The following is a 26,418-nucleotide window of genomic DNA, read 5'->3' as shown; positions in this document are numbered from 1 at the left end:
CGCAGCTCCCTTTCCCTTCTTGCTTTGAGCGCTATAATTTTCCCCCTGATCGTCGCTTTAAGGGCATCCCACCATATATGGGGAGAGGTGTCCCCCCACCTATTATGAGTGACTAAGTCTTTGAGCTCTTGCTCAAGCTCCCTCGCCAGAACAGGATCCTTAAGAGGGTGTAAGGATATCTCCACTTCCACAAACCCGGGGACCCCTTCGTTCTAGTCACCTCCAATAGGACTGGGGCATGATCTGAGAGCAAAATAGGACCCAAAGAGCTATCTGACACCCTCCCCAATAGAGAGCCAGAGACCAAGGCATAATCTATACGAGAGTGTTTTGTGTGCATGGGAGTAGAATGGAAATCTGGGCGTGCCCCCCTGAATTTCCCTCCAAGCATCCACCAAAGCCAAATCCCTCATTTTCGCTTTTAAGACATCAGATGGACCACCCTGCGATCCCTAGAGTATCCTACTCCTGTCTCGATGTGGACCCCATGCCATAGTGAAATCTCCTGTTAAAATGAGACACCCAACAGCGAAATTACTCAATTTAGTGAGGGTTTTTATAATAAACGACTCCTGCCCAGTGTTGGGAGCGTAAATTTTAGCAATCGTGTAGACCTCTCCTCTGCCCTCCAAAAACACTGCCAGGTACCTCCCCTGAGAGTCTCGCTGTGAGTCTTTAACCATCAGATACTCTCCATCTCGCACAGCGATGAGGAACCCCCCCCCCCTCTTTTAGCGGGCTGAGTAGACTGGAGCAGCTTCGAGTATCCCCAGAGCCTAATTCTATGCGCATCTTGGGTTCTGAGATGGGTCTCCTGCAGAGTAACCACAAGAGGCTTTTCCTTTTACAGATCGTTCAACCTTTCTGTTTAAGCAGAGAGTTTAACCCATTCACGTTCAGTGAGAGTAACAAGAATTTCCCCAATTTAACAGATGGAAATGGGTCCGAAATATGACCCCCCCCATCCCCCAAGGCCTTCAGCTTGGGTCTCAGTTAATTGGTGGCGATGACATCTCATCCTCCGTATCGACAAGAGTCTCAAACTTTTCAGTCTCCTGGATCAGTAAAATAAACACCCCCTCCCACCTCCCTATCCCCTCCATTTCCCCTCTGTGGGAGCTCAGCTGGCACTCTGCCCCCCTTGTGTCATACCTACGAGAGCTGAACTCTAGTATTTCCCCAGATTTGAACAACGCAGGACTTGCCCATCCCAAGATTTTCACCCTGCCCCAGCCTCGCTGCAAATTTAGTGCTGGCCTATGACGGTGCGCCTTTTCACTTCGCAAGTGCCCTCCCCGGACTTAGAGTAGCTTAGTCTCCTTCCTCCCGTGAAAATGCAGGACCAGCGGGGCCCTCCAGCCGACCGTCCCGAGGCCCCCGAGCGATATTCCTCTGGCCGATGTGTCTAGCTGATGGACGATCGGATTTTGCTGAGCGCTTGGAGCTCACTGTGGACCATTCCCAGGATTTGGGTGGCTTACGACGGGGTAACGCCCTTGCAGCTTCTGCCGGTTGCTGATCCTCTATACCCAGCAGGCTTAATCCTTGCTTGCATGTCGTAATCTTTTGTTGCTTACCTTGCCAGGTAAAGGAGAGAGCGAACGGGTGGGACCAACTATATTTTATCTGTTATGCCCTCAGGTGTTTCAGGACTGGGAGCATTCGCCTTCTTTTAGCCAGCGTCACCTGAGCTAGATCTTGATATAGTGAAATTTCAGAGCCGTTATAGGTGACTTTACCAGCCTTCCTGGCCTTTTGCATTATCTTCTTTGCTGCAAAACTGGAAAGCCACCAATACGTCTCTAGGTCCAACAACGGGCTCTGCCCGAGAAGGCCCCACCCTGTGGACTGTCAAATTGAAGATCCAAGCGCGACTCCTCCCCGAGAAGATCCGTGAATATGGATGTAAGCGTTTGCTCGAGGAAGAGCCCTAACCCGGATGTTGATGCGCCTAGAGCGATTCCCCAGCTCCTCAGCCTGTAGCTGATAAGTCTTGTATCGCACGTTCATTGGTGTCCACCCTCTCCTCGAATTTATTAATGTCCCTCTTGATTTCCCCGAGACCCTCCGCTAGGTCCTACCTCAAAGTGTCCATCTGTCTTTGAGCGGCTGCCGTAATTTTATCCACCATTTCCCCAAGGAATTGTTTGAGCATCCCATGCGTAACTAATGCATCCTGGGGGCCCTGTACAGAGCCCTGCATCGAATCTCCTGAACCCTCCACTCCCGGGGAGCCCTCTTCCTCCTCCATCTCCCGAGACCAGATTCTAGTGAGTGTCCCTTCTTGGGCCTTCCTGGAGCTCTTAGGTGCTATCAGGGGGTCCTTGGCCCCGTTCCTGGACATTATGGAGAGTTGTAGGAAGGAAAAAAAATAAATAAGGGGGGCGGGGGGCAGTCCACTCCGATCACAACCTTTGTATAACAAAAGGACTCCCCTTGATCAGGTGTAGTAAGGCCCTCTGATGGGCGATCTCCCCCCCGAGGCTAGGTCCAGTCTGTTGTAGTTGTTCGCGCTTCCGCGAGCCTTTGTCTTATGTCCCAGGCGCGTGGAATCTATCCGGGTTCCACGCTCGTGGCGGCAGTTGGTCTTTGAAGGGAAGGAGCTGGGAGGGGACGGATGTCACGGTGTACGGGTTGAAGAATAAAGCATACTCAACTTACCGTATTCTTGCGTTATTACACTGGCGACGAGGATTTCTTCAACCCCAACCCACGCGCCTTGCGAAGCCGTGGATCATCTTCTGGTGCCCTCAGCTGATCTTCCGAGCTGCGCTTCCGGACGAGGTCGAGCGTGGCTCTCGGCGTGATTGCCTCCAGCTGGGCGACCGCAGTCCTTCGCCTTCAAGGATCCGGCCGGGCCGCGCTCCCGGACGAGGTCGAGCGCGGCACACGGCGGGGAGTGCAGCCGTTGTCTTCGGCCAAGCGACCGCTGTTCTTCGCCGTCAAAGATCCGGCTCGAGCCGCGCTCCCGGACGAGGTCAAGCGCGGCCCAAGGAGGTGTGTGCAGCTGCTGCCCTGCGGCTCATAGTAGGTCGCAGACAAAGGACCACTGCAGGTGAGAGGTGGACCCTGGGTGGGGGCACAGTCCTGCGGATCCTCATAGCCCGGAAGGGCGACTGCAGAAACGTTGTTCGGCTCCGCCCTTTCCCTGAGGAAGCTAGCCCGGTGGGCGTGGTTGCACTACCTCGCCTTCAAGGAGAGAAATGTTAACCCCTTGAGTGCGGAAGTCGCAGGAACTGCAATTCCCTGTTGGCTACTTCTGTTTCGAACAGGAGGAAGTGACTTGTGACTGTCTGTGCAACTATTAACGTACAGATTCAACGAATTCTCTTCTATTAGAGGTGTCTTCAATGAAGAATCTGTCATAAGGGTCTGATGTTTAGGACAGGGTGCAAGTTATAACACCTTGTGCTACAAGGAAGTCGGGTCCTGGTCACGTGCAGACATTCCATCTGTTCCATTTGCGCTTGAGCTCAGTCAGTGGCTATGTCGGTTCCATTGACCATGCAGCACAGCAATGCTTGCCCACCTCCAGCTTTTCTTCCCAATCCAGGGGAGCCCCCCATTGCGTGGGAACTTTGGGTGGACACTTTCAAGGTATACCTCAGAGCATCAGGTGGTTCCAGAATGTCTGACGACGACAATGAAGCGACCCTGCTTAATTGCATTGGTACGGAGGGTTTGAGGGTCTTCAGGCATCTTCCAGGCCAGGATGTTTTGGCCTTGTCTTCTGGCGATGGAGATGGAGAGGGGGGGCAGGCAGTGGTTTTGGCATTTGAAACTGCTCTTAAGAAGCTAGAGACACGCTTTGGCAAGAGAGCTAACATTGTGCTCGAAAGGTATCATTTCTTCTCAAGGGCACAGGGTCCTGGCGAGAACATTGATTCGTATGTGACGGCTCTGCGCACCCTCATTTCTACATGTAAGTTCACGGGCCTGGCGGATGAATACATTCGTGACCAGATCATGAGGACTAGTGACTCAAAAGTAAGGGAGAGGTTATGGACGGAGAAGGACCCTCCGTTGGAGAAAGTGATAGAAATAGCTCGTGCCCTGGAGGAGTCAAGGAAGAGTGTCAAGGAAGTGACAGAAGGCGGACATTGTACATTTGGTTCAGCCACGCAAGAATGAGGAAAATCATGCCAGGGACAGGGATCAAAGAGCAACGCCGAATAGCAGAGATCTCTGCAAGAAATGTGGTTGGAGGGGTCATGTTGCAGGAGCTAGGGAGTGTCCTGCTTCCGCTGTTGTATGCAGAAAATGCAAGGGAAGGGGACATTTTGCCCGCATGTGCAAGGCTGCTCTACAGAGGGAAGTTGTACGGATGGTGGACCCTGAAGAGGATGATAGTGATGTAACGGTTGTAGGGTATGTTAGTCCCTCCCCTATGGCGGATGTGCTTCCAAAGGAAGCTTCGCTGTTGAGCGTGGGACCATCAAAAAAGAGTGCGTGGGCTACCCTAAGTGTGAATGGAGTTCCCCTCAGTGTGTTGGTCGACACGGGTTCCCCTTATACCATGATTTCTCCTGAGATGTACAAGTCCAAGTTCCATAAGGAGGTATCTAGTTTGAGTCCGTCTGACATCAATCCATGTGCGTATGGGCGTGTTCCGATTAAAGTATTGGGATACGAGTGGGTTGATATAGAATTTCATGGCAGGAAAACCAGAGGAACACTATGTAGCTTGTAAGGGTGACCCAGTAATTGGGTGGGATGAGCAGGCTGCCCTGGAAATGGAGGTTCGCCCTGGCAAAGATGTCCCTGTTTTGTGTGTGAGCAAGGGAAGAGAAGGTGGTTTGAGTCAAGGAAGTGCGTTGACAGCCAATACTCTTCAAGAGAGGTTTCCGTCAGTTTTCTCCGCTGTCCTGGGCAAGTTGCGAGGTTTTTCACACAAGATTGTGCTCAAGAGGAGTGCTGTTCCCGTTGTGCACAGAGTTAGGCGTGTACCTATCATGGCACGTGAGGGTCTCCAGACAGAACTTAAAAAATTGATGGAAGCTGGTGTAATAGAGGAGGTAGAATCTTCAGAGTGGTTAGCCCCGGTTGTATTGGCACGCAAATCCGATGGTGGCATGAGGATGTGCGTCGATCTAAGAGATTTAAATTCCAGCATCTGGATCGACAGGCATCCCTTACCGAATATACACGAAATGCTTTCGCTTGTAGGGGGGGCTTCTTGTTTCTCCACCTTAGATTTGTCCTCTGCTTATCACCAGGTGGATCTACACGTCGAATCACGCCCTCTCACTTCGTTCATTACGCCGTTTGGAGCCTTCCGGTTCCGGCGGATGCCTTTTGGTTTGGCATCTGCCTCCGCTGTTTTCCAGCGAGTTATGCAAAAGTTGTTTTGTAGAGTGGATGGTGTGGAATATTTTCAAGACGATATCTTGGTGTGGGGTAGGTCACGTGAGGAACACGATGAGAGGATTCTACAAGTGTGGGGCATTTTAGAGAAGAGTGGTCTGACGGTCAAATTGAGTAAGTGTAAAATAGGGGTGGAGAGTAACTTATTTGGGACACTCACTGGATGCCAAAGGGACACATCCCAAGGCTGAATTGGTGAAGGCGTTATGTGAAGTGTCTCCACCCACCAGTAAAGACCAATTACGGTCGTTTTTGGGATTGGCTGAATATTACAGCAGGTTCATTCCCACGTACTCCGACAAGACAGTTGCCATGAGAGCCTTGCTCAAAAAGGGTGTACGTTTTGAGTGGTCAGAATCGTGCCAACGTGAGTTTGAAGGTTTGAAGGCTCAGGTTGACCAGGCTCCATCTTTAGCTTCCTTTTCTCCATCAAGGAAGACAGTTTTGACAGTGGATGCCAGTGAGTACGGGGTAGGGGCTGTTCTCGAGCAGTGTTTTGATGGATCGTACTGACCCATTGCTTTTGCGTCCAGAGTTCTTAGTGAGGTGGAACGCAGGTATGCCGTCATAGAGAGGGAGGCCTTGGCCGCTGTCTGGGCATCCAAACATTTTAGAACATTCTTGTGGGGGGTGGAATACACTATACGCACCGATCATAAGCCCCTTGTGCATGTATTGACTACTAAAGGATTGTTCCAGGCATCCTCTAGGGTGATGCGTTGGATGGCCGACATGAGTGAATATAATTTTAAAGTAGAGTATTTACCTGGCACTAAAAATATGGTTGCGGATTGTCTCTCGTTTTCCCCGCCATGATGTAGGCGTGGAAGACTCAACACGGGCTGTGACGGGTGACGAATGTGTTGGTGGCCAAGGTGTTTCCGGCCGTCAGTGAGCAGGAGTGGGGTAGAGAGTGTGCATTGGATCCAGTGTTAAACAGCATCAAGGCAGCTCTCGCTACCGGAGCGGGCATGGATGAATTGGGTAAATCGTTCGGTCAAGTGTGGTCTGAACTGTCTGAGGGTCCTTGGGGCATTGCCAGGGGTACCAGGTTAATACCACCTGAATCACTCAAGGCCAAGTTGGTGGAGTTGGCTCATGAGGGACACATCGGTAGATCTATGACGAAAAGAAGGCTTAGAGAAGGGTATTGGTGGCCCAAGATGGATGAGGAGGTTGAGAAGGTGGTTAAGGATTGTGTGGCTTGTTCCATCAGCGATAAGAGCAAGACAACGTCGCCCCAACCCGTTCAACCTGTGGAAGTGCCCCAAGACGTGTGGTCAAAGGTGGCCGTAGACATTATGGGTCCCATGGACACTTTGAGTGGAGGTTTCAGATATTTGTAGTGTTGGTTGACTACACCTCTAGGTGGGTTGAGGCCACGGCCTTGTCCTCGATCACCACTGAGAAGGTGATTGACTTCTTGTCGGCGGTGTTTGACAGGGAGGGAGTTCCTGCTGGAGTAGTCACCGATAATGGTCCCCAATTTGTGTCTGGTGCCATGCAAGAGTTCTTCTCCAAACTAGGGATCCGTCACCATAGGGTGGCTTTGTACAATCCAGAGGCCAACGGGTTAGTGGAGCGGATGAACCGGTTCGTGAAAGGGGCGGTTCAGTTGGCCCTCGCCAATGGTTTGCCATGGTGCAGTGTAGTGACTGAAGCACTTAAGGCTTATAGGGTTACCCCATCATCATTTACTGGTGTGTCTCCGTTTGAATTAATGAGGGGTAGGAAACCAGGATCCAAACTCAGGGTAGCCGCCCTTGGGGGTGGTGTGCAAAGTTGCATCAACATGCATGAAGTTCTTGACAAGGTACGCGTTAAACAATCCCGTTTTTGGGAGTCACAGCTTTCAAAAAGGAAACCCCTGCGTGTGCAAGTTGGTGATCTTGTGGTGGTGAAAAATGGAGTTTGAGGCGGGTGGTCCCTGTTAAAGGAAAGCTGGCGGATACTAAGGACCAGTTTTGTGAGGGTGGTGGTGCTACAGTTGGAGATGATCTTGAGTGTGCGTCTGAGTGTGTGATCCCCATACCGAGCCCTTGGGGTTCCAGTAGTGGTGTTAGTTCCTGGGCGGGCTACTCGGGTGGGGCGTGAAAGTGTAGGGGTGCATGTCCCGGGGAGTGATGATGTTGCGCCATTTGATGGAGCGCCATTTGCAAGGGAGGCGGATGAGTCTTCGGAGTGTGATTCCGATAATGGTGCTCTTGGCCTGACTAAGGTGGGTACAGAGGTTGCTGAGGAGGCTCCTGTGTTTGTGTCGGATAATTTGGTTTTAGTTACAGATGGAAGGGAATTATGCAAGAACTCTGCTCTTGCGGAAGCTTCCAACAAGATGAATAACCGCCCAACCAGAATGCAGAAGATTCCGGCAAAGTACAAGGATTTTGTTTTAGAATTTGCAGATTATTAATTCTTGGACTGCAGATATTTAAATTATCTTCTTTCTTATGTCTCCTTCTTCATGTTCCTTTGTTCCTTCCCAATTTCCCTATTTTCTTCATTGATGTTCGTGTGTGAATTTGTCCTCATTGTTTTGAGGTTTACAGGGGGAGATGTGTTGTAGTTGCTCGCGCTTCCGCGAGCCTTTGTCTTATGTCCCAGGCGCGTGGAATCTATCCGGGTTCCACGCTCGTGGCGGCAGTTGGTCTTTGAAGGGAAGGAGCTGGGAGGGGACGGATGTCACGGTGTACGGGTTGAAGAATAAAGCATACTCAACTTACCGTATTCTTGCGTTATTACACAGTCCAAATCCCGTGGGTTGTCGAGTGTTACTTCAAAGCTTGGGGGGGGGAACCCGGAGGGTGGGCTCTTTATGAATTACCCTGGGACTGCTCTCCACCCCCAGGGCCCCCCCCTCTCCTTACTTGCTGGGGGATCCCAGGACAGCAAGGCCCACCTCGGCGTTCCAGGGCCCCCCCCCTCGGGTCTCCTGTCGAAGAGCTGCCGATCCCTTTTTGGCCGCGGGCTGCAGCCTCCGCTCTCCACCAAGAGGCCCCTCCTCACAGGTCCCAGGCCAGCGCTCAGGACGAGCAGCCGGGCTCCACCACTCTTCCGCCCGCACCGGGGGGGGGGGGCGATGCTCCCCAGCGGCCCCCGGCGCTCCACTGCCGGCACCCGCCGACACCTCCAGCCAACACAGCCGAAGCCCATGACCCACCAGAGGAGCGAAGTGTCCCGCTTCCCGCCCGGCGAGAGAAGCCCAGCAGAACGGCAGGGGTCAGCAGAGGGCCGCCTCACACGGCCGCCAGTAGTCCGCTCACGGAGAGGCCAGTCGCGGATGTGCGGCCGGCAGACGCCGCTCGCCCCGAGGCTCCGACGACACGGGTTTAAGGCAGCCGGGGAGGGCTGATAATGACTGCGGAGGATCCGCTAAAACAGCCAGGAACAATGATGTTCGGGGAGATCGGGCGACACGATGTTTACATGTCGGCGGCCATCTTGGAAGTCCTCTTCAATTCTTTTTTTTAAACCATTTATAATTTTTAATGTACAGTAATTGGTACATAACAAATAGAATGCAGTTCACATCAAACATACATGGCCAACTCAGACCAAGAAGGAGTAATAATGGAACCACAAACATCTTCAATTCAAATCTAAAGTACAGAAAAGAACATGTTCAATTTAACAGCCGAGGACAATCGTGTGTAAAATCAAGTACATGACAAAAGAAAAAAAACAAGTGTACACGGCTACACAGGCAGATCTCCCTACGATGCAGTATTGGTCAACCAACTCGGGGCTAACCTTACGATTCATTGAAAGATGACTACATTTTCCTCTCCGCTGTAACATCACCTTCTCATAGTTGGAAAGTATAAGCAAATCATTTAACCAAGTAGCTGAGCCGACTTCTTGGTTTTCCACAGCCTCAACACAAGTCCTCTGGTAATCCACAATTCCATACCATAAATGATCCCTAGTCGTATCCTAAAAACAAGTTTATGCGTTCAGGACTTCTTGGAATAGCAATATTCCCCGTCAAGTCTATCCAAACTTTAACATCCATCCAAAATACACCAACTTTTGAGCAGTCTAACATCCATCAGTGTCTCCCTCTCCCTCCCACATCCCCAACATTGATCATTATCCAGAAGACCCAACGAGGACTACTTGTCAGGCATCCAATATAATCTGGCCAAGACCTTTTGTACAAGACGTAAATTGGGATCCAATTCTTAGGCTGGCTTTTTTGGTTGCTTCCCCCCTGCCCCCCCCGCCCCCCCCAACTTATGCTGGGGTTAACTCATAACCCAAATCTGTGGACCATTTTCATCGTAAACAAACCCAACCATCAGATATTTCAGTCCCTACAGGAATAAGCTTCAGAAAGGTAGCAACCATTCAGGGTGGACAATCAAAAATCCTGCACAGCTCTGGTTTATCAGCTAGAGGAGCTGTCATAGGGATTCTGTGATAGTAATGCACTATTCTGAGACTTCTCCCAGCCATTACATCTAAAAATTGTACTAATTTAATAATCTATTAAAGTTAGTTATTTGACCCCCTTCTAAAATATTCCCTTCCAGTATACCCCTAGAAATCCAACATTCTATTTTGTAGTACCGTATTGTTCCATAAGGAAGCATGCTTATGCAACCAGGCGAGCTGATTATTCTCTTTCAACCAAGCAGAACTTTCTGCATTATCAGTACAGTCCGCAACAATGTATTACCTTGTGGTAGTTTAGACAGTGCAGATGCTTGCAAGCCCGAAAAGCAAAATTGCTTGAGCCTCCAATTTCAACCAAGTGGGCAAAACCGCTTTCTTACATCCAAAATATAGTGCTGACATCTTAAGCATACAATCTTTATGATATCCATCAGTGTAACCAAAAACCCCCATTTGCCACATCATGGAATCCTCTCATTCTCATCTTCCCATAAAAAAATCTTTGAAAACCTTATCCATTTTATTTAATATTTTTTTTGAAAAGTGCAAGGGAATTGACTGAACAGCTTTGGGGGAGTAGTGTCATTTTTATAGCATTAATTTTACCCCAAATGTTCAAAGTAATATTTTTCCATTTACTAACACCGGTTTCATAGGAGTTACCACACTAACATTAACCTCATTAATCTTGGTAAATGGAGTTTTGGCTAATGAATTCAAATTGCAGACTGTATGAGGCAAATTTGTGTATCATTTTTTATTGAATATTGCTCTAGAACCTTTGCTGCACTTCAAGGGTTGATCAGGGACTTTGATATTAGGATATTACCTTATGCAGATCTAGTTGTAGCTCTTAAATAAACAGGATTGTTCTAGCTTGAAAGGTACGTTTGATGAAGTGGGACAACTAGTCATAAAATAAACTGGTCTAAAACTGATCTTTCCCTTTTATGACAGATGTAAAGCCAACTTCAATTGTTGAGATTGCAAGTGGTGCAAGGACAGTGAAATATTTAGGGATTACTTTGGTTAGAGATTTAAAAATAATTGTTGAGGTTAATGTCCATTCTCCAATACTAATCCTATCCAGTCACCTGCCAGCAACCACTTGCCTCAAACGATCTTCCAGATTGAGCATGAACATTCAAACATGTGCTGCTTCTATAGCAGCCTCACCCCAGTGGAACCTCAAAGCCAAACCTCAAAAGAAGTCTAAAAAGTCAGACTTTAATGAATCCACCACATTTGTGGTAATTGAGTTCAGACACATTTCGGACAGAACTGAAACCTTGACAATAGGATCTTGCAGACTAGTGTGAACAATTTCTGTGGGGAATTAGTGATCTGCACAGGGAGTATGGCAGTATGGTGAAAGTAATGCTTAGTAGGAAAAACTCGATCTAGGAAGCCTTTAACATAGCTATTGAATTGGAATTTAGGGGCATTTGTGAAATATACCAGCTTCGAAAATTAAGGAGATTTTAGAAGCCCACCTGTTAAACTGCAAGTGTAGACCAACAATGCTTATGAATGAACATGCAAACGCCCAAAGAGACCAACAAGAGTGGGATTGGGTACCACGCCAACATAGGCACAAACAAAAGGACGTGTACTCAAAGGCTGTACATGCTACATGGGTAATATATAGACAGTACATCACAAGCTGCAGAAAAGGGATTTAAGGTTAGCTTTCCTCTGGGATAGCCCAGAATTTGAGTTATATGTTATGCCTAAACTACCAGTCCAAAACCAAATAGCTGCCTGACCACAAGGGGAACCCAATAATCTTAGGGTCCAAAGATTATTTTCCCAGCTTGAAATACAAACGTTTCCTAAACTCAATAGTCTGTTAAACTTACTTAGAACAGAGAGCTGATGCCAGGAAGATTTTCCAAGCAGATGGGGTATCCAAATCCTCATCGAGTCATTCAAACACAAGGCCTGACCTAAAAGACAAGAAACAGAAAAATATATGTTAAACAGATTTGAAAACTGAGCCTAAAGTACAGGCTATCATTCTTGCAGGTGTCCTGGTACAAGCATCCTACAGTAAAGACCCACTCTGGACATAAGCCGGGCAAGTTCATAATGAAACTTTAAAAACCTTAGAAGACACGCCATGCAGTATAAAGCTGCTCACAAAGAGGTCACCATGAAATCGCTGCTGTTTTGCATTATGGATTTACACAGAAGAGCAGATTCAAGATAACCATCTTCAACATTTGTATGAATGCAACCAGTAATGTTTCCGAGAACCTAGAAACTATAGGCCATTTATGCCTGCACAGTAGAAGTGTTCCAATGGGGAAATTTGGGAGGTGGTGAGAAACAAATCAAAACTATGAAAGAACATATCATGATGTGTTCCGTTATGATGTGCTCTACCATTTAAAGTGAGGGCTTGATTTAAGATGCACCTGTAGCCCAGTTGCTCTAGACGAGCTCACCTCCGAAAGCAATGGGGATGGATCAAGGCTTTGGTAGTAGGTCAGTGGTCAGGCAGCTTAATGAAGGACTACATGTGTGCTGAATTGAAAGCTAGGGTTATGAAGATAAGGCAACATACATTACAGCTGGTCTAGTGCATTCAAATGCACTCTGGCAATTCCACACTATATAGAAAATCAAGTACAGAAACATTACTTGGTATAGCAAAAAGAGAGTCCAGGACAGCTGTGGAGCCTCCAAGTGCGACTGGTAAAGCTACAAGCGCTAGGGTACAACATTGGATGAAATCATTGATCCTAGGGCAAAGAGGCACGATTCCCTTCACAAATATAGGCTAACCGGCTCCCTTAGCTTCATTTGCTCATAGACCGCGACCAAAGGTAAGCCACCAAGAAGATAAAGAAAATCCAACACTTTATATCTTGTCCAAGTTAAGATGAAGATGCAGATACAGGTAAGTGACGCCTTTAGGTTTAGAAATTGGCATATTTTTTAGGCTGCATCAGTTCGGCTTCTTCCTGTCAGGGTGAAGAGGGGACATTTCAACTTGCCTTTGAAATATAAATGTGCCTAGGGTTCACCAGGATACCAAAATACCCATTCACCCAACCCCAGATTATTCTCCCATAAGAAACAGTGGTAGAAGGCAGGGGTCCGAGTGGCTGAGCAGTATAGTAGTTCTTTTGTTGTGCTGCCTCACAGTATAAAGAACATGCCCATACATTCATTCCAGGCCAATTTTAAGATAACTTGCTTCAGGGCAGCTTGGATGCTTTTTGCAGATAGTGACGGTAAGCCCATGGACAAGTGTCTTCAGACGTTTCCAACATTGGCAGTCGATCGAGCAAAGCTGGGGTCAATAGTATCAGTTCCTAGTATTTGCTCCAGTAGTGGATGTCTGAAGTACTCACCTGCTCTATCAAACAGGAGTGATTTGGAGCTGCAAACAACTAAGTTGGAGTAGAGCAGCTAAAGCTATGGTGCACTACAGCTGTTTGATCCAGAAGAGGTGCAGATACATTGGCAAAGTAGACTACCCATCCAGCAATGGCAGGTTAAAAAGGATATATGCATCAGAATATCAATATACACCAGGGTTTTTTTCTGTACGTAGCTGTAGTTTTTGATGGTTTGTACTCCCAGGTATGGGATGCTGTCCTTGGCTGTGGTATTCAGTCTCTGGAAATGTTACCTTTGTTTGTCTGTGCAGGGATGTCAGTAAGGCTTCCTGGAGTCAGGGTTTCTTAGGAGGTTTGAAACTCAGTTTGTCCTGACGGGTCAGGGAAAGAGCAGCATATCTTGTCTATTAGCTGGAATTATGTTAAAGCCAGGGCAAATCTTTCCTGCCAGGGCTTGTCTGAACGTTGCAAGTTAATTCATGGTCTCCTCTTAGGTCGTCCGGTTGGTGTCTTCTGTTTGGTACTCATCCCAAAATCTATTTCGAACTATGAGCATCAATTCAAACATTCTGGTAGCCCCTTAACCAGTGGGGCACATCATTGTAACCTTATCTGGGCATACGTGTGAATTCAGCTTTGAATCCCAAACTAGAGCCACAAACTACTCTGCTTCCCGGGTCACCCATTGCCCTAACCCAAGCAGAGCAGAATCTCAGACCATACATGGGCACATGTATATTCAATTATTTCACTTCACTGCTGCTGAGAGGTTGCCATCCACTCAACCACAAGCTTATCCTGAGTTCCTCAAGTTGTTTTAGGTATAATTTTAAATAATTTCCATTTACTTGTGTTCATGCTTCAGAGGGTGATGCTTAACCATGTTCTGGTATATTTTCATCGATTCCTATCAAGAGGATGCCTAGGCACTTAGATGAGTCCCACTGACATTGTAACTTCTAGGTTTTTCATGTATTTGCTCAAATGCTACAGTACTCCTTACATTGAAAGCTCTATTCTCGCTCTCCTAGCTCCCCTTCAAGTCTATATCACAATATGGTTCCGCCCCTCTTCCACCTACCTACTGCACACCGACTCATCACCTTTAACCTTCATACTGAGTCATTGCTAAAACAAAGTACACAATCCTATTGTGGACTTGTTGTGTTGGCTTAGTAATAGAGGCCTTCAGATGTGATGGCCTCTTTACAGGTACTCCAGAGGTGAATTTCAGAAGACAAAAAATCTTTCATAGTGCTTGTTATTCTGATTTTGTACTGCTAGAACACGTGTTATTATCCAACTTAAAGGTGTGGATTAACAGAAGGACAACTAGACCCTTTGGGTCACATGACCTGCAAGCCAATTAACTGAATGCTTCTTTACCAACTATGTCCAGATTCTCCCCATGCCCCCCAGGTTCCATCTTTGGGTGAGTGTTCAGGGACATAAGCTATAGACTAGAGAAACCATGGCAGCAGTTCTGGAATCTGCCTCCTAACGATGTCCTCCAAATCTAAAGTCTTGCATATAGCAGCCTCAAACATAGTACAATTTTCAGTTAGAATGGGAAATAAAATGTTTATTGACCAGTGGACATCTAGGCACAGACTAATTACAAATGCACTATTTAAAAATAGTTTATGGAAACCGTGCTCTTGAAATAGAAAAAACAAGGCAAACTAGTTACCTGGGAAATCCAAGTGCTGAGCTGCATCCGATAACCGCAACATGATGCGCCCAACAAGAAAAAGCCTAAAAAAGGAAAGACTTTAGTGAGCCAATTGAAGAAATAGAAAGCAAATCTACTAGTCATGAAAACCATTGAGTGGAAGGGACCATCATTAACTAGCAAAGTAAAAGAAAAGGCTCCATAAAAATCAGGGGCAACAAATGTTAGCAATTGCAACATTCTCCAATCACTTCGCATGCAGGGAGAAGGAGGGCTCCAAATCATTACTTTTAATTGTGGATTTCTGTAGGAATGCAAGGAATACTGCCCTGAAGCAAAATCACCTTCATGTGCTGCAGCCGAGAAGTGACAATCTTTGTTGCAGTTAAGTGTCCCAAGCCCCTTTTATCCAAAGGAGGGGAAATGGTTACATAGGACGGTACCAAAACAAACCAAGGCACAAGCTGTCCACCTCCACGTACCCTGCTCGCCTTCTTCCAAAAGCAACCCATGTGGATATCCACATAACTGAATACCAATTCCTTCTGCCATTCAAAAGTCTAATTTGTCAGCTGGAATGGGAAACCGGGTTCTTTGATGAGCAGCACGTGTGGTGGCTGAAATAAATTATAATAGGCCCCCTTCAGAAAAGATGAACTAGAACAAGTGGAGGTCATCAGCAAGCACCAAGTTATGCCAGTAGTAAGTGAACAATGAGATTATAAAGCACTTTCAAAGTAGTGAAACTGGAGCTTCCCGATCAAACAATATTGCAGTTGATATGAGAATGCATTACTTACCGTAAAAGCATTTCTGATGATTGTATCTGCTTAGATTCACATGCTGTGCATAGGTCCGACATCCAGTGGTCACTGCGGAGTATTGCATTTTGTTTTTCGTAGTCGAAAAGGGGACGTCGACAAGGCGTGTCTGAAACACTATCCCTATAGTGACGTGCGTTGTACCCACAATCCCTCACGCGGCGAGGTCCCTCTGTTTGTATTTTTCTGCCCTGAGGGAGCCTTCTAGACGTGAGTGAGTACAGAAAAGAGAGAGAGATATATAAAGGAAGTCTATGTTCCTTCCATCCGAGCGGGGAGGAAGGGCGGGCGCATGTGAATCTAAGCAGATACAATCATCAGAAATGCTTTTACGGTAAGTAATGCATTCTCTTCTGATGTTTGTTAATCTGCTTAGAATCACATGCTGTGCATAGACTAGCGAGCAGTACCCGGAGTTGGCGGTGGGTTATGAGAAGGAACAGTAGAGAAAAGGTGTCGTAATACTGCCTGTCCCACCTGGGAGTCAGATCTAGAGTGTGTATCTAGACAGTAGTGTTTTGTAAAGGTGTGCACAGAACTCCAGGTAGCCGCTTTGCAGATGGACTCAAGGGGAACATTTGCAATGAATGCTATGGATGCCCCCGTGCCTCGAGTAGAGTGTGCTCTTGGCCTAAAGGGCAGTTCTCTCTTAGCAAGAGTATAGCAGAGAGTGATGCATTGAACAATCCATCTAGAAATAGTGGATTTTGAAACTGCATCTCCTTCTCTTCCTGCTGCCACCGAGACGAAGAACTGATTAGTCTTCCTCAGTGGTCTGGTTCTTTCCATGTAGAACATGGCCGCTCTGCGTACATCTAGTGTGTGCAGAGTCCTTTCTCCCAAATTGGAAGGATTTTGAAAGAACGTTGGTAGTTCTATAGATTGGTTTACGTGGAATTTAGAAATAAATTTCGGAGCAAACCTAGGGTGAGTGCGTAGAACCACTTTATCTTTGTGAACTGTAACGAAGGGGTCTAGAATAGAAAGAGCCTGAAGTTCACTTACTCTCCTGATGGAGGTGATAGCTATTAAAAAAGCAGTCTTAAGCGTGAGGTGTTTAAGAGATGCTTTGTGCATGGGTTCGAATGGAGAGCCCATGAGTCTGGTAAGTACCACATTAAGGTCCCATCCGGGAGCTGGGTCAGCTATCGGGGGGTGTATTCTCTTTACTCCCTCCATGAAGGCCTTTATAACAGGGATCCTCCACCACGACACTTTGAGTTGGGAAGTGGTGTATGCAGAAAGTGCAGCTAGGTGGACTTTAATGGAGTTAAACACTAGACCTGAATCCAATAGGTGGGTCAGGTATAGGACCACATGTGTGGGAGAGCAGTCAATAGGGTTGATGCTTTTACTCCTGCACCAGATGACAAATCTTTTCCACTTGCTAGAATAGCAGTGGCGAGTGTTCGGCTTTCGGGCTTCCCTGAGGATGTCCATGCATCTTTGCGGGAGTTGTAGATGTCCGAACTCTATGATCTCAGGAGCCACGCTGCTAAGTTCATGTTCTGGGGGCATGGATGCAGAGTCCTGCCTTTGTCCTGAGACAGCATGTTGTACGGGCAGGGGAGTTTTACTGGGGGGGATAGAGACATCTCCATCAAGTGAGCGAACCATGGTTGTCGTGCCCACATTGGGGCCACTAGTATCATGGTCACTTGTTCCTGGTGCATCTTGTGCACCACTTTGTTGAGAAGGGGAGTCGGGGGGGAAAAGCGTAAACAAATTTCCCTGACCATTGCATCGACAGACCGTTCCCCTTGGATTGGTTCTGGGGGTACCTGGAGGCGTAACTTAGGCATTGTGAGTTTTCCAGGGTTGCGAACAGGTCTATATCTGGGAATCCCCATTGTGTGAAGACGTCGAGGACGATGTCTTCGTGCAGGCGCCATTTGTACTCTTTGGGCAGGGGGAAATCTCTGCTGAGACTGTCTGCTAGCAGATTGAGTTCCCCGGGTACATGTAGTGATAGTAGGAACATGTCCTGTTTGAGAGCCCACTTCCATATATTCTGGGCCAGCTTGGACAGGCCTGGAGAGTGGGTGCCCCCTTGCTTGTTGATGTAGTACATGGCTGTGGTGCTGTCTGTAAGGACCATTACTGTTTTGCCTTGTAGGTGTTCCTGGAAGGCTCTTAGCGCCTTGAACACAGCTAGTAGCTCCAGTAGATTTATGTGTTTGGATGCTACGTTCGGAGTCCACACTCCGTGAGCAGTCTGATGGGATAGGTGCGCCCCCCATCCTGTGAGGGATGCGTCTGTGGTTAGAGTGGCTTCCGCCGCGGGTGTGGCAAAGGGTTTCCCTTTTTCCATGTTTTCCTTTGTCCACCACCGTAGCGAGAGAACTAAGGCCTGCGAGACCACAACTAGATCCTCCCATAGTCCGCTGGCCTGACACCACTGGCTGTTGAGCCACTCTTGCATTGGGCGCATGCGCAGGCGCGCGTGAGGTACCAAATAAATACACGACGCCATCATTCCTAGCAAGCGCATTGCCTTGCGTACCGTCACCTCTCGACCGGTTACATATTGAGGGATTTGAAACAGCATGTTTTGGACCCTCTCTTTGGAGGGGAAGACGAGGCCGTCCTTTGTTTGAATTAGAGCCCCTAGGAATTGCTTGATTTGACTGGGGTCTAAATTGGACTTCTTTTCGTTGATGGAGAAGCCCAACTGGAACAAAAGGTCTACTGTCTTTTGGGTATTGGAGAAGCATGTTTCGTAAGAATCCCCTGTTATGAGCCAGTCGTCGAGGTAAGGGTAGACTGGGATGGACAACCTGCGCAGGTGGGCCGCTGCCACTGCCAGCACCTTCGTGAATACCCTTGGTGCTGATGCTATGCCGAAGGGTAGCACTTTGAACTGGTAGTGTTTGCCCTCTATCATGAACCTGAGGTATTTTCTGTGCGCTGGCAACATTAAAATATGAAAGTATGCATCTTTCATGTCCAATGTTGTCATGTAATCTCCCTGAGAAAGCAGTGGGATTACTTCCTGTAAGGTTACCATACGAAACTTTTGGGGTTTGATAAACTTGTTCGCTGGGCGCAGATCTAATACAGGGCGCATGGTTAGATCCTTTTTGGGTACAAGGAAGTACACTGAATAAATACCTTCCGTTACCTGAGATAGAGGCACGACCTCTATGGCTCCTTTTTCCAGCAGGAGTTGTACTTCTTGGAGAAGGATGGCAAGATGTTCCGGTGTCATGCGACGTCCCCTCGGGGGTCTGTAGGATGGGGAACTGTTGAATTCGATACAGTATCCGTGGGCTACGGTGGACAGTACCCAACGGTCTGACGTTATCTCCTCCCATGCAGGAAGAAAGGATGTTATCCGGCCCCCGACCGGTGTTGCATGGGAGGGGACTCGAATCTTCGCGTCACTTAGAGTTGTTGGGGGCTTGGGAGCCTCTGGGGGTGGATCCCCGACCCCTCCCTTTGCCCCGGCGTTGGCCTCTTTGGCTGTACTGCCCACTATTGGTTTGGTAATTGGTGGCAGGGTATTGCTGATGTTGATTTTGTTGTTGGTGTTGGCGTTGGCCACGAAAAAAGCGTTTGTTGCCATAGCCGCGCCTGGTAGTGGGCTTAGAGATTTGGTCAAGAGTCTTGATAGTGTCGAACTCTTTTTTAGCCATCTCTAGGGCTTCATCTACCGCTTTTCCGAAGAGGTTAGCGTCCTCGACAGGTTTATTTATCAAAGACGCCTGTGTCTCTGGTTTAAAGCCTGAGTTGCGCAGCCATACATGGCGCTTTAGGAGTATTCCTTGTACCAAGGAACGTCCTGCTGTTTCTGCCGCGTCCAGAGAGTTTTTAACAATGCTCTGGTTCACTTGGGTTCCTTCGCCAATAGTTGACAGTAGGCGCGTACGTAAAGGCTCCGGTGCTTCCTCGGCGTCTTTTCGCAGTTTGGCCCACTGCGCGTCTGCGTAGCTTGCAAGCAATGAATTGTTGGCAATTCTTGCTGAGAAGGCAGCCGAGGAAGTAACTCTTTTTGCAAGGGCATATAGCCTCTTGCCCTCCTTGTCAGGGGGTGCCTCACTGGTGGAAAGTGGTACCCCTGCCCTCTTTCTAGTATTAGATACCACTAGGGAATCCGGAATGGAATGTCCCCTAATGTAGAGGGGGTCTGAGGGTGAAGGAGTGAAAAGTTTTTCAATCCGTGGATTGACCCCTCTGATCATTGCGGGAGTGGACAGCGAAGGTATGATCCTTCTCTTCACTGAAGCGAGGAGTGGAATGGTCTGGCTGACCGGGGGTTTTTCTTTAATCACTCTTTCTACAAAGTCCAATTCTGGAGAGAGTTCCCCGGTGTCGAGTTCGAAATGCGCTGCTGCTCTGCGCAACAGTGCATTGAACGTGGGCTGATCGTCAATTGGAGACGTGTTCCTAACTGGAGAATTGTCCGGAGGAGTTAGGTTTAGGACATCAGTGTCGGAATACACTGATGGTGATTGCCAGGGGTGTGAAGGTCCCTCTTCTGGGTTAACCCCGAAGCCTTCTTCTATAATGTCTGTTCTGTCTTCCAGACATTCCTCCTGGTTCTGTTCTTCATTGTCCATGAAATCATCTTCCTCCTCGAAGTCTTGTTCCTCCCCAGTGAGGTCATATACATCTTGGAAGTCTGAGGCTGTGTCCTGCTGGGGATCGACTAGCCTCGGATTTTTGGCCCTGGGGTCCTCCTGAGGCCCTTCTCTGGTCCTCTTGTGAGTTTGAGAGGCCTGGGTGGTCATGAACCTTTCCATCCTCTCCATACAGAGGTGGAGTCTTTCCATTGTTTCATGGGGTACCCCAGAGCGGTCTGGCGGGGGAAACATAGGGTTATCTAACTCGAAATGGCTCGACCTCTCCCAAAGCGTCGAGGAAAGTGTCCCGTCGCCCTCCGAAAAACCTTCAGGTGAGTCGGGAGACTCCCTGACTGAAGGGGGTAGTCCCTGCTTCCCTTCGGGCTTTTTCGGCGTATCCTTTAACTGATGCGTAACGCTCGACGTAATCTTAGGCGTACACTTTTGGGCATCGGCTACAGCGATCCTTGCTAAGCTATCTGCGACTCGCTTGTCGGCGACTCGTTTGTCGGCGGAAGCTTGAGTTTTCGACGCTATGGGTATCGAACGCTCTACGGCGGTCTGCGCCTTCTGTTGGTGCGCACCGGCCGATGGTTTGGTGGCAGCGCCCTTGTTTGCCGAAAGCCCAGTCGCAGGTCGCGGCTGCGGTTGCGAGAGGGGCTTCGAACCCGAACGGTCCGAGGAGGCCGCCGGTGGAACCTGCGTCTCCTTGGGCGCCGAAGGTCTTTTCGACTTCGTCGAAGAAGAGCCGTGGGTTGTGTGTTTATGTGCATCTTTGTGTGCGTCTGTGTCGCCGGGGTGTTCATCCCCATAAGCAGGGCGTGAGCCGAGCCCGTCGGGGCCGGGGACAGACGACGAAGCGCGTAAGCGCTCCTTAGAGGGGGTTTCGACTTCCGTAGCGGAGGTCGTGTTATCGCGTTCCTCGTCACTGTCGGTGGTAGCAGCGGCGGGTGAACCTTCGGCCTTCGACATCGCGTAGGCCGCCCACCTTTTAACCCTTCGGTCTTTTAGAGTTTTAGGCTTAAGAAGCCGACAAGCCGCGCACCTTTCCTCCTTGTGATCGAGGGGCAAGCAGCGGTTACACCGTGAGTGCTTGTCCTTCCAAGTGAATTTGCCTTTACAAAGTGGGCAAAACCTAAACGGTGTCCTCTCCATAGCCGAGGCAATAAATCGCGATAAACACCCCAAGGGAAAGGAAGGGGAAAGGGAAAGGCATTCTCAGAAAAGACCCAGAGATGTCCCACGACCCCACTCTCCCTACTGTATATGGCCTGCGAGGCCAGGCCACGTGTTCGGCAGCGCCGAAGGATTCCTTCCGCTCGACCCTCCGTCGAAGATTCTTTTCGGCGGAGAACAGCTTACAACTGCGTCGAGGGAGGGATTATTAATATTAGAGAAAAAACGACCAAAGGTCGAGGAGTTGCAATGTCTCTCGAGGAGCTCCGCGTGAAGGCGACCAGAAGCTGGGCGGAAAAAAACAATCTGAGGGACCTCGACGCGTGAGGGATTGTGGGTACAACGCACGTCACTATAGGGATAGTGTTTCAGACACGCCTTGTCGACGTCCCCTTTTCGACTACGAAAAACAAAATGCAATACTCCGCAGTGACCACTGGATGTCGGACCTATGCACAGCATGTGATTCTAAGCAGATTAACAAACATCAGAAGTATATTACATCCATACACCTGCTCGACTCGGGGAGTCGAAATAATATTGGTTGGGAAGGGGCTATAAAGGCTTTATTCCTGTGTATCAGGCTTCGCTCAGTAAGCTACCAATTGGCAATGAGGAGCAGTACATATTGTGCCGCAAATCCAAATTCCACATGAGATGAAAACTAGATTAATGATCTTTTAATTGTTCTCTAGGTGTTCTAATGCACATTGATAAAAACTACCATCAAGGTTGTATGACAACACTTGGTATGGGGATTCAAAAGTAGCTCATTGTAGCTGTTTGCATCACACTAGCCAGACTCCTAGTCAGCAAGACCAAATCACTTCCAACTATCATCAATTCTGATCCGTGTATTCTGCTGTGAATTACTTGGGACTGCTTGTGAAGTCCCATTCCCTCGTTTGTGCGCCTTGCTTTGCCATTGAAAGCAACAAAGAACCTTACATGCAAAGTTTCAAGTAATCCAGCCACAATTTGAAGCAACCTTGCTTTCAAACTAGCTTGAATGCTTGGTCACCTATTCTCTGTGTCCAAAGACCAAAGGTGCATCTACCTGATGCCAAAAGGCAAAAACATGTGGAGTTACTCCCGTTTTGTGGGTCTTCTGTATCCCCTGGTCCCTTCTCATCCCCGTGGCCTGGACGCCCTGGGATCCTTCCCCCATGATGCATCCATTGGAAGGTAAGCCCCTTGTGGCTTTTATTGCTATGAACGCTACGCTGAGCAACAATCTCCGAATATCACTTTCAACACGGAATTACTAATTTTATTTGCGAGTCTGATATATGGCATTTATAATGCACCTATACACAGTTGTTTTAAGCGTCTGCTGCTATGTTGTGCCCCTCGGCGCCTACCACCATGGGCTGTTTATTTGCATTCAAACATTGCAATTCTTGAAGATCAGGCCTTCCAACATGGCCGCCCCTTCCTCGTGGTTCCTGCTGGCCTCCCTGAATTCTGCCTGCTTGCCTGTGATTGGTGCACTTACCTTACACCTGCACCAATCAGGCGAACCAGCAGGCGAATGCCGGCACGCCTCCAAGACCTGTTTGTAAGGCCCCTGTCCGTTACCATAACGCTACCCCCCACCCCACTAAGGTTGCCCGCAATGTTCCCATGTGCCCCACCCCTCTGCTGGTTGCCTGCAATGTTGCATTGTGCCCCCCCACCCACCTCTGGCTGCCCGTGATGTTCCGTTGTCCACCCCACCCGCCTCACGTTTCCTGTGATGTTCCATTGTGCCCCCCACCCCCCTCTGGTTACCAGTGATGATCCATTGTGCCCCCTACAACCCTCTGGTTGCCTGTGTCAGCCCTCTCCTACCACCCCCTACATCTAAACATTGCAGGTGTTTGTTGCGATACATTATGGTTTACCATCACCATCTTGTGGCCAATGCTTGGATTTGACTTATGGACTGACTCACGGTGCTTCACCCCTCTCAATTCTCATGCTGGTCTTCCCTTGCATCTCGTATTCAGGATGGCCCTTAATGATGCTATGCCCATCGTCATCTTGAATCCTGGTTTGCATTGCTGCTCTCGTGCAACATCATGTGTTATTGACTTCTGCAACTGTTTTTCGCTCTCCCCTCTTGCTTTGCCACTCTTTTCACTGCTTATTCTCTGCTTTCTGCTTTCTCCTCCTCTCCCTTCTCTCTCTCTCTCTCCCCCCCCCCCTTTATTTTTTTATGCACTTACTCTATCAGAATTGTCCTTGGACCGAGTATGACAGCAACCATGTTTGACTCCTCCCCACTCTTAGTCCCACCCCCCAACCGCTCCAGCACCATCTGAAATGTCGCCAGGCCTAGTACGATAGTCGCTTGTTTTGTTCCTCTCACTCCTTTCTGCTCCTCTTCTCCCTTACCTCTCGTCAACCTCCGGCTCTACCAGAAATGTCTTCAGGCCTAGTACGGTAGTCGCCCGCCTGTTCCCATTTTCTTCCCGTTCTTGCCATCCTCAATTGGGGTATTGCTCTGGGCAACAAAACTGGTTTCCTAACATCTGTTTCAATAAAAGAAGTCACAGACAGCTGCAATAATACACAAACTCCTAGAGACCGTTTGATGGTTTTTATCTGGTTTAGCAGTGAGTCTAGAGGCCAACCCTCTAATCTAGGAAGGGGAGATCCCCACCCTAAACCAGGCATTTGTAGACCCCAGGCTGGCATTAGAGATGGGTAACCCCTACTGTCTAAATAGCTATTCGACAGCTGGTGATGGCCTAAATACTACACCCTTTTCCATTTGAACTCCTAAGGGAGCAAATCGACAGGCTTGTAATTTGTTTGCGCTACCCCCAAGAAAGAATGCAACTTTGACACCAGGGGTTTCACCATCACTGTTCCTTCCACGCCCTCTTCCTGATCTACATCTTTCCGGTCGCTCTCTGGCCGGTCTCTCTTCCTGCTCCGACCTGTGAGGCTAAAAACCTCAGGGTCATCTTCAACACCACACTTTGCTTCTCTACTCACATCTGAGGTCTGAGAAGTCACTACTAGCTGCACCTGTATTCTCCCTTTCCTCTCCTTCCCCCAGAAGCTCACTGTCTCCTGAGCTCTGGTTCTCTCTAGGCTGGACAACCACAACAGCCTCTTTCTAAATCTGCCTGCTTCTACTCTCCGCAACTCATCCAGAACAGGACTACGACACTTGTCCTTGGCCTCAAGCCAAGGGATCATATCTCTCCAGGACCTAAATCACTGCACTGGCTCCCAGTGGCAGCGAAGATTAAGTTCAAAATCCTCTGCATTGTCCACAAGGCCTTCTGGGGCCTAGAGCCTCAATACCTTCAACTCTTCCTAAATATCTTCCTTCTCGAGCTCTTCGCTCATCCGCCTCCAACTCCCTCAGGGTCAGTCGCTTCTCCAAGCAAAGAGTTGGTGGTAGACCTCCATCTTCGGCTGGGGCCTCCCTCTGGAACAGCCTCCCTGAAATTTAAGAAGAACCATCTCCGGTTCCGGAAGCACTTCAAGACCTTCCCTCTTTGTGCAGTTTCAGTCAGGAGTTCAGCGGGGAGAGGAGGAGAGAAAGAAGCAGTCACCTGGCGCCACTCTGATCTCATGCCCAGGTCCCCTCCCCGCCAGTTGCACACCTGCACCACCTCCAGGCAACTCCTGCACTTGGGGGCTGTTTCTGTATCCCTACAGTCCCCTACCAGCTCTCAACACTAGTTGTCTGCACTTACCCCTGTACTTGCCAAAAGCCGGCCGCACTTACCTATTCCGATTTATTTTACTGCTGATCCCATGTATTGCACTGCCCCTTCCCCCCCCCTGCACATGTCCCTTCTCCCTCCCCTGCACTTGCGTGATATCAATGTTACCTGGCCTAGTAAGATCGTTGTCTTGGTCTTCCCTCTGTGCCCCCTGCGCCTTGAAACACTAGGCGCATTATAAATGCCATATCATATACTATTTGCTTTCGTATACCGTCCTACTGAGTCTCATACTCACTGACCCGGTGTCCCTTATGTCCGCTATCCCTACTGCCTGACATTCCTCCTACTCCCCCCGTTTGGAATGATCTCCATTTAGGGGTAATTTTCCCTCCAGTTGTGAGCCGCCCAATTGTTAGCTTTTGTCTGACCATCCTAGCCTGACTTACCAGTGGAGCGCAGCCTTCTGCTGCACTCTGCTGGACTTTTGCTCATCTTGTTAAGGGGAAACTGACACGCCCTTCAGACTGTTTCCCTTAGTCTTTCACTTTGTTGCCATTTCTTGGCAACAGTTTATCAGTGCGCAATGTACCTTCCAGTACAGTGCGCTTGGGTCTCATTTTAAGGCCCCAAGACACCCTCAAAAGATTTTTGGTGAATGTGCAAGGTCCTTTGTTCTGTCCTTTGGCCATTTTGTCCCTTTGCCTTCCCCAGATCGAGACCCGGGCAATTCCTTATTGGTCATGCAGACCCCCGCTCAAACCAAAGCTTTCGCAGGCTTCTGCATGCCGTGTGTGTGCGCCGAGTATGTGGGCTGGAGCCATCTAGTTCCAATACACATCCTGGGTGCCAGGATGACTGGTACCACTGTGGTCCATGATTGGTTAAAGTCTGGAATGGTTGAATGTGAGCAGATCTATTGGTTTCTCGTCGTTTTGGCGCGAAGGAGATTTCAGATAAGAGAAGGCAATCTAGACCCAGGTCGATCCGAGTTCACAGAACTTAGTAAAGGAGCCACGTATCCTGAACCGAAGAAACAGATCTGTGGAACCGCTGGTGACCCACTGGAAGGCATCCTGACCCCTTTGTTGTCCCATCGAAGCCCCCGTTTCTCAATCACTGAAGGCCTGCAAGGGTGCTTTGACCCGTGGACTAGTGGGACCAACTATTCTCAGCACCTCCTACTTGATCTGCAAACGAGCCTCTTCGGAAGGGTTCCTGACCGCCCATTGAACTGACCAGCTCTTATGGGACCTTTGCCTTGGGACCGCCACTATCTCGAGTTTTCAACCTGAGACTTTGGGAACCGTAAACTCTTGGTAGAAGGCACTCTCTCCCGCGGAGTTTCATACACCTAGCATTCCTAGGTCTGGCATTAGAATCTGCCTGAACCCGAGATCATGCAGTACCTGTGTCGCC

General features: G+C 48.7%; 1 protein-coding gene across 2 annotated transcripts in view; it reads right to left on the bottom strand.

Annotated features, from left to right (window-relative positions):
* LOC138473107 (zona pellucida sperm-binding protein 2-like) overlaps window positions 1–26,418 on the bottom strand; it is an 895,281-nt gene that overhangs the window by 588,709 nt on the left and 280,154 nt on the right. For both annotated transcript variants that reach the window (XM_069611626.1, XM_069611625.1), the window contains exons 2-3: window positions 14,794–14,858; window positions 11,616–11,702 (exon numbers count right to left, since the gene is read on the bottom strand). In XM_069611626.1, coding sequence (XP_069467727.1) covers window positions 11,616–11,702; window positions 14,794–14,858 — 152 coding nt within the window. The remainder of the gene's footprint in view (window positions 1–11,615; window positions 11,703–14,793; window positions 14,859–26,418) is intronic.

This window comes from Ambystoma mexicanum, chromosome 8, assembly GCF_040938575.1.
Source record: "Ambystoma mexicanum isolate Mex_15411 chromosome 8, UKY_AmexF1_1, whole genome shotgun sequence".
NCBI lineage: Eukaryota > Metazoa > Chordata > Amphibia > Caudata > Ambystomatidae > Ambystoma > Ambystoma mexicanum.
Note: the sequence above shows the minus strand (reverse complement) of the source record. Positions and strands in the feature narration are given on the sequence as shown.